The sequence below is a fragment of the Schistocerca americana genome, chromosome X, assembly GCF_021461395.2.
Source record: "Schistocerca americana isolate TAMUIC-IGC-003095 chromosome X, iqSchAmer2.1, whole genome shotgun sequence".
NCBI classification, from domain to species: Eukaryota; Metazoa; Arthropoda; class Insecta; order Orthoptera; family Acrididae; genus Schistocerca; species Schistocerca americana.
In genome coordinates this window covers 964,868,191-964,885,539 of record NC_060130.1, presented here as the reverse complement: position 1 = coordinate 964,885,539, position 17,349 = coordinate 964,868,191, and the positions used below count along the sequence as shown (strand labels likewise).

At 41.4% G+C, this 17,349-nt stretch overlaps 1 protein-coding gene across 1 annotated transcript in view; it reads right to left on the bottom strand.

The window, feature by feature from the left end:
- The window catches only part of LOC124556422, a 962,508-nt gene that overhangs the window by 221,781 nt on the left and 723,378 nt on the right, over positions 1–17,349 (bottom strand). The window contains exon 7 of the mRNA XM_047130380.1: positions 11,370–11,507. Coding sequence (XP_046986336.1) covers positions 11,370–11,507 — 138 coding nt within the window. The remainder of the gene's footprint in view (positions 1–11,369; positions 11,508–17,349) is intronic.

The following is a 17,349-nucleotide window of genomic DNA, read 5'->3' as shown; positions in this document are numbered from 1 at the left end:
AACGTCGTCTGTAGGTTTAGAAAAAGCTTTTGAAAATATTGAGAGGAAACATACTCTTTGGAATTCTGAAGTTACCAGGGATAAAATACGGAAAGGGAAGGGTACCTGCAACACATACAGGAACCAGAAAGTAATTGCGCGGTCCAATCACATTAATGTGACCACCGCCAATGTTTGACGTCAACTTGCAATAACCACTCACAGACGGCAGGTCCCAGCACTGACAGAAAAAAGTATATAAAGCGTATCGCGTAGCGCGGAAAATAGTGCCATCGTTGTCGTATTTCGGGAACGGAGAGATTTAGCGATAAAAGGGCATGATCATTGGCTTTCAGTCAAAGGGTGGAAGCATTTCCGAAACCGCTAAGTCTGTAAACTATTCGAGTGCCGCCGTGGTTACAGTCTACCGTGCGTGGCAAACTGGCACTGTCCAAAACCGGCGCCGAACTAAGTATGGTGCACCAAGGGCCATGGATGACAGGGATGAGCAACGGCTGTGCAGATGCGTGCGGGAGAATATACGTGCAATTACTGAACAGACGACAGCCCAGATGAACCAAGAGGCTACCATCAGCGTCTGCCCAGCGACCGTTGCTGCGTATGGGCCTCCTCTGCAGTAGGCGCCCAGGCCGTGCACCCGTGCTGACGGCTGTTCATTGGAGACGAAGGCTGAAATTTGCAACGCAACTGGACATCCACTGGGTGACGACACGTGGTATTTTTGGATGAATCACGTTTTATGATCCATCGGACGGATGGCCGTTGGTGTGTACGGAGTGAAACGTCTGAAAGCAATGGGGTCCAGTTTGGAGGGGGGGAAGTTATGCTCTGGGGAATGTTTTCGTGGCATTCCCTTGGCGATCTGGCCATTGTGGAAGGCACAATGGATCAACACAAGAATACGTCTATCCTTGGCGACCATGTCCAGTCCTACATGATATTTATTTTGTCCTGCCATAATGGCACCTACCAGCAGGACAATGCAATGCCGGCCGGTATGTCCGTGCGGTTCTAGGCGCTACAGTCTGGAACCGCACGACCACTACGGTCGCAGGGTCGAATCCTGCCTCGGGCATGAATGTGTGTGATGTCCTTAGGTTAGTTAGGTTTAAGTAGTGCTAAGTTCTAGGGGACTGATGACCTCAGATGTTAAGTCCCATGGTGCTCAGAGCCATTTGAACCATTTGATAGTGCAATGTGTTACACAGCTCGCAGTGTGCGTGTGTGGTTCTAAGACTGCTATGATGAGTTTATCGTACTCCTCTGGCCACTAACCCCCCCCCCCCCCCCCAGATTTAAACCAAATCGAGAGCCCGTGGAATCATCTAGATCGGGCTGTTTACGCCCTAGATCCTCAACCGAGAAACATAGCACTGGAGTAACTATGACTCCACTCCACATCCCTGTCGATCGCTGACATTCTTCCTACACGTCTCGCAGCGATCCGCGCTGCAAAAGGTGGTTATTCAGTCTTTTGATAAGTGGCCACAATGTAACTGGAGAGTGCGTAGGTTTTGATGGACGCGAACGCGAGACAGTAATTGAAAGGGAATGAGACAGGTTATACTCTATCCCCTATGTGATTAAGTCTTTAGAATATGGGTAAACAGAGTGCAGTCGACGCAGAAGTAAAAGGATATTAATAGGAAAAGCTTTCGCGTAACAACGAAATGTGTTAACACGGAATATCAATTGAAGCGTTAGTAAGTATATGTCTGACAGGGGGAGGGGGGGGGGGGGTTGGATTGTAGACGAATGCCAAAGCTTGACTAAAGTAAGATGGTTCAAGTGGATGCAGGTTACAGAAATGAAGAAGAGACTTACAGAGGATAGACTTCCACGGAGAGCTGCGTTAAACCAAACTTCGGATCGAAATTCACAAGTGGCAAGTAGCGTTGATTCTGACAAAACTAACCGTTAATATCCCAAGCGGCGATCTCCATACGTGCTACCTTAAAAGAGATGGATAGAGATATCCAGGTGAATTCTGTGTATGACTCTCGGAAAGCTTTCGCTTCATTAGCTCAATGACGCATTGAGGCGTAGCACCTTGCATCGCGTCTGTACTGTGGCCGAAAGGTGTCAGAAACTTACGGACTTGAGTCATACGTAATTAAAACCGTAGATTTTGAAAAGAAAGCTGTATCTTCTGTGCATATTACGTCTTCTATTAGCTATTGCTGATTTAACGAGTTTAATTATTAGTCTGAATGAAGGTATGAACAGAAAATACTATAATAAATGAGTACTGCTATATCTATTAACTGAGTATACGTTAGCGTGAGAACTGTGTCTGTACACAGAGTGAATCGTACCCTCAGGGGAAATTTGCAAAGTACAGCTGGCCAGTTTATGGGACTGGGTGAACAAGAAACATTTTACGATAATTCTATTATTTAAAGAGCGATATATTTTGATGTTTGTGGCTTTCCTAAATCTGTCCATTTAATAAATAATTCATAAAAGCTGTTAGGTTATGATTGGTTAAATATAAAAGAAGCTGGATAGCGCAGTTTATTACTAACATCGGATTGGCTACGGTGTGTATGATCCAATCGCAGGACAATACGTTCGAACTTATTTTGTGGACTAAGAGAAGTGCGTTCTACGGTGTAAAGAGTTCTGAACAGATGTGATAATTTTGCGTAATAATGAGTTAAACTTGACCGTGGAATGTAAAGTGAATACGAAAGTGGGAGAAAGACGAACGCGCGAAATTCCGATTTTTATGTGTAAACTCCCACTTTTGAAGTACCGCAATCCTCGTGGCGTATTGTACAAGTCGGGACCGAGAACTGAACGTTCAAAGGGATCGAACTGCGAAGTATTTGAGCAATCATTTTGTCACAGATAGTACGTTTCGCAAACCTTTCTGGTATTAGGTTTAGTTCAATACCAAATAGAGTTACGAGTGACTGTGATTGCGTGCAACCCCATATTCTGATCAATGATTTACTGTATTTATGTGTAGAATGTGAAGTTGCACAGTGTTTACAAGTTCACGTTAAACTCAAGGTTTTGCTGTAAATGACCGGGTGAGCTGGTTCAGAAGGCAAGGACACACGACGTCATATAGGGCCATGGGCAGCACTGCAGTGTTCAAACGGACATCTGGGTTATGAGAAGCTTTACTTTCTTTTTGCTATATCAGTACACTATACACGTAATATACTGTGATGTAGCAAGTGACCTCCTATATGTGACAGAGGTGCTAGTTCGCATCGAGTCTATTAAGCACAGGACGTCACTGAACTCTCTGCAGTAGCCCGCGCAGGTGTGGCACGTCGCTTGCTGGTAAAAACTGGACAGTGACAAAACTTCAGAATGACTGATATTTTTATGACATTCGAGGCAGGACATTATAGGTTAAAGTAAATAATATTTTATTTATGAAGTTCCATGAAATATTTTTTGTAATATTTCGCTTTTTTCGTGAATTTTTGAGCCACTGCCAGCAGTAACCACAAACCTGGAATTCTCAAAAGCATGTGTGTTTTGACATGAGAAGGTCGTCCTAAAGGAAATTTAGGAACACAGTAATTATTTTCACAGTTGTTGAGGACAACGTGATTTTTCAAGTATAAAATACAAAAACGTTACTAACCTTTACATTTGGAATACAGTTTTAAATTTCAGCACCTACTTCAATTACAGAATTAATAAATGTGTACCAAATTTTAAACTGTACCAAAACATTTTAGGGTACAGTTAATTTTAAACGTACTCTATTACAGTTAAAATACGTCGCTGAAGCAAAATCCCAGTTGGGAAAGCTATACGCAATTAAGTAAAGAGACATTTCGTGCTGAACTTCGGAGAGCTGTTGCATATGCCGGTGTGCCCAGACACGTTTGTAGGATTGCAGACAGCCGTCTCAGTTTCCGCTGTACAACGACAGAAGTCACGCTGTGAGAGAAATCCGTACGACGGCAGTAATACGTCGTAACGCGAACGGAAAGAAAACATTTCTGGAGTAACATGGCTCAGTATTATCGCAGAACTAACTGTTTATGGTGTCCCAAAGAACTTAGTCATTGATGTTTTTTGTGTAACAACATTACGGAACGGTGGAGGAATTTTAATTAGCTCGCGTTCTTTATGTGTTTCATTACGTGTCTTCTTCATGACATACCGCATGGCAAGGAAAACTTTATCAGGATCAAATATCCACTTCCCAGCGAGTAAACTTCCTTACCGAGAGTTTTCGGTTGGTCGTGTTGTACTAAGAAACTGTCATGGCCTTTCACTTCTAAGAGGTGTAAGGTGCTGTTAGTTAAACATGGTAAAGGACATGTATGCAAGTGTAACGATTTGAATTAGTACACATGTATGTCGGAGCTGTTTAATTCACTAGAAAATTTTTAGTTGACCAAACGCAGATTTTAAATTATTTTCATATTTCTGAAAAGATAGTTATTTTTAGCACAGTACCTAAGACATCAGCAAGTGGACAGCAGGTCCCAGGTAATCAGTTGTTGAGTGTTTCCTAGGTACCCACATACGCTTTCCGCTGGACGTTGTTGAGTGGGTGGCGAGAAAGGCTGTTTACGAACGTTACCGAGAACAGCTGCGAGCGAACAATAAGGTTGCATCGCCAGTTCACATTGCACACATTATAATCACCCACAGTATTTGTGCCTAAAGAAGACAGCGTAATACTATTTCCTTCAGGACCTTCCTCCCTAATGTAGTGTAGAAATCAAACATTTTATTCCAGTTGCTCGGAAGACAAATGTGGTAGGACGTCACACAAGATCTGAAAATTTCTGAGCATTATGAAACATTGGCGGCTAGTACTTTAGTAGTCCTCCAAGAGTAATTTCTCCGCATACAAATAAAAGCTTTTTGTAAGTTTCCGTCTCAGTGCTCATTATTTGAGTCTTTTGCCTCCTCTTAGTATCATGGGACATATCACTTCAGAAGAGAATGTGGTGCGTCTAGTATTCGCTACACAGATATAAGTAATGAATCACCGCATCGCCTTTGGCTTGCTGTCCATAGTTATCGAACATAATGGTCATTCCTTTAAAAATGGAATTACTCGATACCCGGCGTTGTTAAAAGTTTTTTTGGTGAAGCTGAAATGTCTCAAAACGGAGAAATTTGTGTAGCTATGTTAATGCAGTTAAAGAACGTTATCAGACGGTAACGTTGGGCGTACAGGATATTGCTGATAAGCTTTCGAACTACCAAAGCCGAATTAGGTGGTCACATTTTATCTGACGATAATCAAAATGTATCTGGCGAATGGGAAGTAAATAATGACTAAAGTGGAAACTGAATTTCTCAAGAAATTATAGTGGAGATAACCAAAACTTTTTCATGGATTAAGTTCGATCTCCGGTTGTATGACAACCTGACACAAAACGCTGATCATGTTTCTAAACAAACATTTATTTAGGAAAAGCTTATTGAGACGCTCCTTTACTAACAGCGATCCTTTTTGTTAATTAATTTCATATATCGTCTGCCAGTCACTTATGGTATGTGATTTGCTGGCTGCGTCCTGCATTTCTGTAAAAACAGGTCTTCCTCTAATGACCAAATATAAAAACAGGCCGTCCTGAAGAATGGGAAGTTAAGCAGTGAAGAGACATATAGGGATTCGACTCCCTCCACCCAGCGGCGCTATGAGTTTCATAAATTATTTTACTCAATGATAATATGTCGACATCTTCATTACCTTCAGCTGAGCTTAATGTCTGTAACGTTTGTAATCTCATTTTCGTAGCCCTGTGTGTTCCTGTCATTTAATCACTCGCTTGTCAAAAGCAAGCCCTAATGAGTTTTTTAAATACAGCAATCCCAGTGTTATTCGTCAGCCGTACCCATTTTCATTGGAGAACTAAATGTCAATCTTTTCACCGTTATTTGTTATCGATTGACGTGAGGACAAAAGACATTTTAAATCAGCGTATGGGGGATTGCGTGGATGCTCCTGCATTCCGCTGCCTATCCTGTTAAAAATCTCCTTGTTTCTCTCATTTTCAATTGATGTTTATCGTTTCTGTGCGTAAAGATGAAGAAACAAGGTAGGAACTCAACGTGACAAATGAGAATTAAATAATGTGCTCATAGGGACAGCCGCAAGTAAATTTGATTGTTTTCTAATGACGTGGTCTGACGGACACCGGGAAAGGTATTATTGTTACCATGATAGAAACCGAAAGCTGAAAAAATAAATTTCTTCAAGATGTGCGAAAACGAAGAATGAGTGTTAGTAAAGCGGAAATCGTTTCCAAATGACGTTCTTGTCTGCATATTAGGTTTCAGCTGATACTCGAAGAAAATACCAGGAAAGAAAAGTTAGTTTAAAGTTTCACACATACACCTTCACGAGCGAGTGCAGAGACAGACAGAGAGAGAGAGAGAGAAGGGGGAGGCTGTTTTTAAGTGGGGAGGGGTAAAGGAAGAACTTGTTTCCTCGTCAGTAAATGGTCTGTCAATGTCGTGATTCTGAAGACGAAGGACTGACTCCGACAAAGAGAGAGACGAAAGGAGAACGGAATTGTTACCGCAGAGACTTGTGTATCGTGTGCAGTGTCCTGGAGACGAAAACATAATTTGCAACACCCTTTACCAGCTTCCATAATAACTACAACAATTTTTATGAAGTAAATGCATCAAATTTCCTCGATTATATTATAATTTACCAAAGTCACACGTACACGATGGGACTTCAAAAAGTAGGTTAGGTGTGTTGGCCTTCGCCAAGACCACTGTGCAACAAAGTGGGGCATTGTCTGAAGAGAATACATGCTCCAGGTTCCCTGCAGACACGTATCTGTTGCGGTACGGTTAACAGGTGTATCACAGTGTGCGAATGAAATGGAACGCCAACTAGTAGCGTTTTACAAAGTTGAAGCACGTGGAACACAACGATTCTTGTGGGTAAAACGTCTAAATTGCACCGTGAAATTCTGGTTGAATTTGGACCAAATGGAATGTCGCGTGCAGTCGTAGTAAAATGGTGGCAAGCTGTTTGACCAAGACGTGGGTGATGTTGACAGGGAAGGAACGCCATAGACATCGACCACAGACGGCAATGTGAAGCCATCAGAGGAACTTATTCGCAGCAACTCCAACAATGAGGACGTCCACCTGGCGACTCTCGAATTGCTCGGTGACCTAGGAGAGGATTTCTGTCGTGCAACAGTTCATCGATTGGTAGAACTATTGGTAACGTTATTTACAGAGATCAGGTGAACTATGTTCAAAAATAGTGTGAGGTCGCTGTGCTACTTTGCAGTATCCAATAAATGTTACTTGGCTGCCGCAATAATAGTGTAGCTTGTAGTAAGGAGAAGTTAGGGGAGAGTTGCTTCCGAGACGGCGAGCTAGCTGTATGGAGCTACGCCGCCCGCCGCCCCCTGAAGCTGCCTAACCAATGACAACGTAATGAATGCACGCGATGCCGCATAACAGCGCATAAAGCTTCACTCAGAACTGCAGAAGTCTCATCTGTTACACCCCCTTTTTACGTAATACTAGTGTCGTTCCACTTGCAAACGGACTGGAAGAACACTCTTAGATTTTTCATTCGTATTTATCGTTAAAATTCCACTTCATCTCATAAAACTAATCAGTTCCGAGGTTTGATGCAGCGCGACGAGCTATAAGGGATCATGTACAGAGATTGATAGATAATATACGAGTACAACTTCAGCAGAGACCAAATTAATGTTATGAGACAGAGTTACAGTTTATGTCCCACATTGTTCAGTCTGTCACAAAAGGAGATCCTCGCTGAAGAATTACACCACCACGAATAGTGTTCTGAAGGAATGGGTACTCTCAGCGACAAAGTGAATGAATGCTTCAGTCAAAATCAACAACGGCCCAGAAAAATCGACGGGCTCCTACTGAATAACGACATCCAGATTTCACTCGAATCAAAAAAGATAAAATGCCTTTCAATGTAAAAGAGGATCTAAGTTTCGGAAAGTCATGCGAATGTGGCAATCTTACGTGGAACACACTATTCGAACGGACGAGGAGCGGTACCGGGTGGTTATTATTAAAGTGCAGCTTCTCACATAGGTCCAATGTGGGCTGTAATTATTGTATGGAAACGAAATTTGCTAGATATTTTAATACGTTAATGTAGAATCAATTTACGTTAGAAGAAAATTAGTTCGAATTTTGGCCACCAAGTGCAAATTTGGCACTGTGAATGCAAGAAAGACGTACAGAAATGTTTCTATATGCAATGGATTACGAACTGGACGTGGACATTGAAGGTCAAACAAGTGACAAAGGCATGATGTTGATTTTATTATTAACAGGCTCTTTTACAGTTTTGTTCAATCTGAGCACCGGAGACGTCAATGAGATGCTGTACAGTGCCAGATTTGCACCTAGTGACCAAAATTGGAACTAACTTTTTTCCACCGTAAATCGGTATCGCATTAAAGCATTGGCGCATGTACCAAAGTTTCGTTGCCATACGATAATTGCAGCTCACATTGGGCCCCCGTGAGTAACTGCACTTTACTTATAACCGTCCGGTACAAGGACCATCGGCTGTCCACCTGACTGAGACAAGGCAAACCAGCTGTCGCAGAGGTTTGCCTCGAATACAGTCAAGAAACGCCAAGTTCCTGAAACGCTGTAATTAAGGCGTCTATCGAAGTAAATATACCGGAAAACCTAATATACCAGGGCGACGGTTTAAATTTAAACAAGGCATCAATTTATTAAGATTTTCCCTATCGTGTATCCACCAGAAATGGAAACTGTTGTATGAATGTGCGTTTCACGGAATGACAGTGCGGTTTCCCTGGCCGTACCGTCGTGACCGTCCTGAGTCGGACTTGCGTGTAAACAGCGGCGCTACACCAGCAATAATTTACAGCCCAGGTTGCGAGCGCACATAACACAGCTTTCAGCACCTGGGGAATGCGACTGAGTCGGTCTTCGAAATATCGTGCAGCAATATGGAAGCAACCACTGGGCTGAACACTCGAAAGCACACCTACACCAAGGAGAAATTTCGAAGAGGGACTTTAGTTCCCTGTGAACAAATTAAAAAAAACTTTAATGTTTTTCGAAGACAGTGCAATTCTGTCGGCGATGATAAAAAACTTGGAAGATCGGTTAAACGGAACGGACAGTGACTTGAAAAGAGAATTTTAAGGTGAACACCAAACAATAGTAAAACGAAACTAATGGAGTACAGTCGAATTAAATCAGGCAAGAGAATTAGATAACGTAAAGACACCCTAAAACTGTTATACAGGTTTTGGTATTTGGAAGCGATAACAACTGGCCATAGTAGAAGTAAACAGAATATACACCACACGAACTGTCAGCAGCAACGTATTTGTTCCTGAAAAAGAGAAATACGTTAACATGTAATGTTAATTTAAATTTTAGGAAACCTTTTATGTATTTGTCAGGAGTGCAAAAGTATCTGGAAGCGAAATTTAAACAATAAACAGGATAACGAGAATGTAAACTTTAGAAATGTGGTGTTCCAGAACAATTCTGAAGATTACGTGAGCAGATCGAAATGGGATGAGAAGACATTTATGGCGGAACTTGACCACAAGGAGTCATAGGTTGGCAGGACACCTCCTGACTAGAGTTGCGCTCTGCCAAAGTAGTAGTTTTGGTACAGTACATAAATGACTTAGTAAATAATAGGATTACCGGTACTATTGGTAGCATTGGCAGGGAAAGAAACAGAAATGGATGTGTAAGAGAGAAACTGGGAGCCGACGAATTCTCTTTGTTTGTTAGGTTGTTTGCTTTGCGCACAGTTATAACCGCTCATCACTCGTTGTTAGTCCATTGTGTATTTTGTATCCCTACTGAATATAAATTGCATTTTATAAGTAATAAAAATTATTTGATCGTGCAACTTCTACGCTTTTATGTAACCAAATCAATTAATTCTCATACAAGCACAGTTTACATGCACAAACATATATATATATGTTTTTTCGAAAAACGACTTGAATCAAACAGCGACAATTTCAATTTTACTATAAATACGGTTTATTTTTACATAGCTATGTAGTCGGAAAGTTTCGTAGGTTATCAACCCTTTATTTATCCTCATTCAGTTTCAAGACTGTTCACCGCCTCCCGTTTCCAGGGGAATCTGATTAGAAAGAGTCGATCTCATACGTAAGGAAAGCAATCATTATGAAGTAGCGCCTGATATGTATGCAACACATCTAGCGTACAGGTATCGCAGGAAGGACATTACCTACGTTTGTTGTTGTTGTGGTCTTCGGTCCTGAGACTGGTTTGATGCCGCTCTCCATGCTACTCTATCCTGTGCAAGCTTCTTCATCTCCCAGTACGTACTGCAGCCTACATCCTACTGAATCTGCTTAGTGTATTCATCTCTTGGTCTCCCTCTACGATTTTTACCCTCCACTCTGCCCTCCAATACTAAATTGGTGATCCCTTGATGCCTCAGAACATGTTCTACCAACCGATCCCTTCTTCTAGTCAAGTTGTGCCACAAACTCCTCTTCTCCCCAATTCTATTCAGTACCTCCTCATTAGTTATGTGAACTATCCATCTAATCTTCAGCATTCTTCTGTAGCACCACATTACGAAGGGTTCTATTCTCTTCTTGTCCAAACTAGTTATCGTCCATGTTTCACTTCCATACATGGCTACACTCCATACATATACTTTCAGAAACGACTTCCTGACACTTAAATCTATACTTGATGTTAAGATATTTCTCTTCTTCTGAAACGCTTTCCTTGCCATTGCCAGTCTGCATTTCATATCCTCTCTACTTCGACCATCATCAGTTATTTTGCTCCCCAAATAGCAAAACTCCTTTACTACTTTAAGTGTCTCATTTCCCAATCTAATTCCCTCAGCAACACCCGACTCAATTCGATTACATTCCATTATCCTCGTTTTGCTTTTGTTGATGTTCATCTTATATCCTCCTTTCAAGACACTGTCCATTCCGTTCAACTGCCCTTCCAGGTCCTTTGCTGTCTCTGACAGAATTACAATGTCATCGGCGAACCTTAAAGTTTTTATTTCTTCTCCATGGATTTTAATACCTACTCCGAATTTTTCTTTTGTTTCCTTCACTGCCTGCTCAATTTACAGATTGAACAACATCGGGGAGAGGCTACAACCCTGTCTCACTCCCTTCCCAACCACTGTTTCCCTTTCATGCCCCTCGACTCTTAAAACTGCCATCTGGTTTCTGTACAAATTGTAAATAGCCTTTCGCTTCCTGTATTTTACACCTGCCACCTTCAGAATTTGAAAGAGAGTATTCCAGTACCTACGTTAGCTACTAGGAAAGCTACCGTAGTCTCACTTACTGTTGCTAGTCTACGGTAGTTTTACAACTGTACTCGACTGGTGGTGAGGGAAGCCGTACCTGCAGCTGCGCTGCTCGCGACACAGCTCGGCGAGCGAGTGGCAGGTGGGCATGGCCTGGCCGTCGACGCGCTGCGCGCACACCGGGTGCAGCTTCTCCTGCGCCACCAGGCACTCGTCCTGCTTGTTCTCCGTCTTCCTGCAAAGCAAAAGTTTGTGCTGTGATGAGCTACACAGTTGTACAAATACGGGATCGATACAATGCGTAATCATTACTGACACGTCATTCGAATTAGTTAAAGTAAAAAGATGAAGCCCTGAATAGGTGACGATTCCAGCGTAAATGTACATATCCACAAAGAAAATGAATTTATTTTAAATAAAGCTAAATTAATTTTATTTTCTTCTCAGATAAATTATTCTCTGTGATATGCCGATATACTCGTATTATTTTGAGTGGTTTTAGACGTAAATTAGAGAAATTAAACAGCAAAATTGCAACTGATTCCACAAAATTTATATTCTCCTAAAATAAATTCAAATCTTGACATAAAAAAGCGAACATTTGATATTTATGTTGAAAATATGAGATTTTTTGAAATATGTTGTAGACAAGCGTAATTGTCAATATTCTCGTGAACTAAACTGTGTGTAGGTTAAAACTGAGGCAAGATGTACAATAAATGTTCTTTTCCTTATCTTAAAAAGAGAATAAGTCGAAAATTACACAAAATAATGCTCTTCTCTCCATTGAACTCTCATATCTAGGCTCTCAATTGTCTGCATTTTAATTTTATTTGCTTTCTCGTTTTGCAAGCGAGTTTCATCACTGTCGGACTATCTAAGCACGGCTGAAAACCCCTATCGAATTTTCATTGTTGCCGATTCTGCCTCCTGTTATTTTCAAACTCTGCAGCAGGAAGACTTCCAAAAGGATTGTGAAAGTAGCAAATGGCTGCAAAGTTTCCGTTTGTCACGATATATTCACTGTATTGCAAGTTCAGCATTTCTCAACGATTTTAATTAATGTCATTTTATGTCTCTGCATCTCAGATGATTTCGCCTCCCATCTTGTTTCAGTGTAATTAATACAAAATTGGCAGAAGAGTACACACGTCAATTCGTCAACGCACCTTAAGATGACGCCAGGGTCGCTCACCTAATTTTCATTTGCCTCTAAGGTATGCTGAGATCTTTCTGTTAAAATGTTTGAGACTTGCACTTTAAAATTATTAGAGCATCAGAAAGAGCTCTTCAAATCCGTATTTAGTGGCACAAATGGACAAAAACTATTTTCACACACTGCAAAGATAATTACAAAACATTAAAACATTAATTCTTGGCAAATTATTGCAGTTACAAATTTGTGTAATATGTGTTTTGATGATAATTTGAGGGCACACATAATGGTGCAAAGAAAGCTAAGATTGCTCTTCTATGTAAAAAAATTCTGCAAAGAAGTGGTGATCAATGGAAAGCAGTTACATGATGTAGCTTGCGGAATTTCGGATAGAGGGTATTTAAACGGAGCTGACACAAAGCTCGAAGACGGGAGTTCTGTTTGCCTTTTCCAAGCCGGACCTGTGTTATTCGATGCGACACTTTGGTGATAATTTTTGTGGTTCGAGGGGTGTTAAACTTAGTTGAATTTCGCGTGTGCGTGCAAACGGAGGATAGAATAGTTCACGACGAATCCTGACATAGGATATTTTCGGTGTAGAACACAGTAGGGACTTGCGTTTCTCACGCGTTGTGTCTTTTGGTGATTGTTTCTGCACGCAAACTGGACTTTGCTGCAAAATCGTAGCTGTGGGAGTCTGTTTCCAATCAAGTGCCTCCACACTTAGGCGTTGAAACGCTACTGTGGGACTCTTGTTTATTTTTGAGCATTCCGAACTGCGTCTTGGGATACCAACGGGATTTACTTTTTGATACGGTCAGATTTGAATGTAATTATTTAGACCACGTTTAGGCGATTGATTCTGAAACAGTGCCACTGGGCTTTAACTGTGCTTAAACCAGTCGGGACCTTGAATATTTTGTAGCATCCGATACTTAGGAACTCGCGTCAGTGTCGGGGAAACTATAGATCATCGGGATTAGGGTGTGTTTTAGCGAACTGATCGATTTGATAAATATCAATCGATGATCTTCAGCATTCAAAAACTTTTATTAAAATTTGTAGCGTTTTCAGTATCGCTATTGGAGAGTCGAGCAATAATTGAAATTGCACTTAACTGTTTGGAAGATAGTACTAGTGAACTATTTTTAATTATGTATAATCCCTTGTGAATTTTAATGAACTTAACACACGCATTCGTTTCGTCATTTGACTTCAGCCTCCTAGACCGTACCTAGCTGATATTTGTACTTGTCGGTCAGCGGCATCGAGAGTATTTTATTTATGTACTTTAACAGATGTAAAGCACACATTTCTGGTAGCAGAAAGGATGGGAGATCATCCTCGAGTTAGACTTCGAGAGCCAGCAAGTAGAAGCATTTGCAGCCCTATCCCATTCCGTAGACGGTCGCACAATTATCACAATATCTGCACTTTTACGCGTTGCAGTTCGTATATCTAAACTAAAAAGTCTGATTCATTCCCTGTGTATATTCACAATTAGTGAGACTGCGGCAATAAAAAAGGAAAGGTAGATTCATGATATATGGCCAGCCGGAGTGGCCGAGCGGTTCTAGGCACTACAGTCTGGAACCGCGCGACCGCTGCGGTCGCAGGTTCGAATCCTGCCTCGGGCATGGTTCAAATGGTTCAAATGGCTCTGAGCACTATGCGACTTAACTTCTGAGGTCATCAGTCGCCTAGAACTTAGAACTAATTAAACCTAACTAACCTAAGGACATCACACACATCCATGCCCGAGGCAGGATTCGAACCTGCGACCATAGCAGTCGCTCGGCTCCAGACTGTAGCGCCTAGAACCGCACGGCCGCTCCGGCCGGCACCTCGGGTATGTATGTGTGTGATGTCCTTAGGTTAGTTATGTTTAAGTAGCTCTAAGTTCTAGGGGCTGATGACCTAGAAGTTAAGTCCCATAGTGCTCAGAGCCATTTGAACCATGATTTATGTCAATAACGGAGTCATTATAGACAGTGTTTTGAGCCATTGAGATGAAAACGCACTGTGACTGCCTTTAAAAAATAATCGAAACTTTCGCCTGGAGTGATTTGGGAAAAGTAAAGAAAACAAATTGTGATGACTAGACAAAATTTTTAACAGCCCTCATCTTCAGTGACATTTGTAACACAGCATTATGCTTATGCCATGTTCCATTGCGCTATAAGACGTATTTTCATACGAAGCTCGACTGGTCATAGCAGGCAAGTGTACATCTATTATGCAGGGCGTTACAGGAGGGGTGGTCAACCTTCAACGATATGACAAGAACGATCATTCAAAGCAAAAAAATCTAGTGAACATGGGCTCCAAAACGCACCCCTTTAGAGCAACGAGCACTACATCTTCGATACAGTGAAGCAAATCTCTTTTACTGCAAGCTCTTTGCTTAATGTATTTTGAGAGGTCGTAGTAGTGATCAAAACAAGAAAAAAAGGTCCATTAACCATGGGCTCTAAAGCGCATATTTCAGAAATATGAGCACTTGTTCATCTTCCCCATTGTAAAACACATATTCTACTGAAAAGGTACTCACAGCTGTTAGGGTACGTACTTTACAGCCAATGTTCACTAGACAATTTTCCAAAAATATGGAAAGCAAAGAGATCACAGTAGAAAAGATTTGTTTCACAATATAGATGTTGAAGTAGTGCTCATAGCTCTTAAGTTTTGCACTTTGGAGCCCATTTTCACTAGACATTTTTGCTTCAAATGATCATTCCTGTCATATCCCTTTACCGTTCCTCCTGGGACGCTGTGTACATGGCTGAATTCATTGCCTGAACTCATTTATGATGCGGCTGTAATTACTACTCCACTATATTCTTCCAAGAGTGCATGTCATGGACAGTCTCTTCAAATTCTACTGAGACAATTCTTTCTTGAGACCATTGGAAAACTCCTCGCGAATCAATATGAAGCGTGTAGGAGAGTGTACGTTTTACTGTACTGACTATTGCAGTCTGTTCCCAGTCTATTCCTCGACGGAGCATCGGACTCATGACTGTTTGTACGCCTTTACCTGAGCTCTGTTAATCATATTTTATATTCGCGATCGACGTGAAGGGGATTGAAGAGTATTGACAGTTTCGTTCCTGAAAACCAGTTCTTAGAGTCTGCCGTTTGCTAAGCAGGTTCCAACGAGATCCATGGCGCCTTTCTTCGAGTGTCTGCCAGTTAAGATTTTTCAATACATCTACTGCACGCTCTCGCCAATCAAACAAGCCAGTGACCATTCGCACCGCCCTTCTGTAGTTTGGTACACTACATAAATGACGTAGTAAATTGTAAGATTACTGGTAGTATTGATAGGGAGAAGAACATAAACGAATCTGTAAGAGAGAAACTGGAAGCCTACGATTCCCTTTTTTTTAGTTGTTTGTTTGTTTTGCACATAATTAGAACTGTATTTCATTCAGAGTTAGTTCACCGTGTATATTATATCCTTCCAGAAGATAAACTGCATTTTATAACTAATGAAAACTAGTTGATCGCATAACTTCTGCGCTTTTATGTAACCAAAGCAATTAATTTTGATGCAAGTACAGTTTACATAAAAATATATACAGCTATTGTCATTGTTTTGCGATCAATAGTTGCTTCATCATGATCAAAGGCAAGAGTGTCTTGATATTGTTGAGAAATACGAAAGCTGTTTATGAATATTTTATGTAAGCTCGACGAAATATTGAAGCAATATTTGAAATTTTTTTGTTTTGCTGTTTTTTCTTTTTATTTTACCCTTTTGTTGAGAAAGTAGTATTTTCTAGCGCTATGTGATGAATCTACTAATTTCTTTATTTTTACTACAACGTATCTGTGTTTCACGTTACAAATCAACAATTTTCGAATAAAATCTGAATCAAACATTGAAAAGTCCAATTTTGCTATAAATACTGTCTATTTCTAAGTAACAGACAGAAGGATAACTACGTAGAACAAAAATTTTCTATCCGTTTCTCGGCCCTTTGTAGGTTCTCACTCAGTTTCTAGACGGTTTACTGCTTCTGGTTTTTAGGGGAATCTAGTAAGACATCGATCGCCCATGTAAAGATAGCGATCGTTATGAGATAACGACCGACACGTATGCAGCAAATCTAACGCACATGTAACGCGAGTACGACCTTAATTGACCAAAGCTACTAGGAGAACTATCGTAGTCTACGCTTTCTGTTGATAGTCTACTGTAGCCTACGGTAGTTTTACAACTCTAACTTCCATACATTTGAGTGGTGATCGATACGACGTGAAACTTCCCGATATCTCTTATGCCCGTGCACTCGCTGACTCTTCCACGCTTTGGAAATAAGGTCCTGTGGTCAGAGCTCTTAACGTGCTACGCCAAGTATCCATCGTTGCTAATGCACCATAACAATGCGTCAGTTCTCTTGCAGGTTTCGAGCAGTGTAGTGTACAAGCGTAACCGTTATCTGGCACTGCAGCCTGCAAAGCCAACGCAGTAGAATGACGAGACAAGCGTCAAATAACGTGGAGATTTTATAGTACATTGTGCAGGATGCTTTATTCTTACAGATCAGAGCAGCAACGCGTTAGAGAGTACTGAATATGTTAATCGTGTTTAGATGGAATGACGAATTTGTAACTGGAGATGTAATTTGATTTACGATTCCCTTAGCTAAGACTGTTACGGCCTACAAGAAAAATGAGAACCCGTGGAATTGAGTTAGCTTAGAGTAGTCGTCAGAGTTTCAGTAACTAGGGTGTTTGAGCGTTTTAGGACTGCAGGGCGGCGTTATTGAGAAGCCAGTCTTGACGGGCGCACGTGAAACTTGTCGGAGGGGCGGGCGGCCTTTGTGCCAGACAATAATGAAGCGGCGGCATGCGGGCAGCGAACAGGGGCCGTGAGCCAGGGAACAGGAGCGCTGGCTGTAGCCGATCGCGGCCG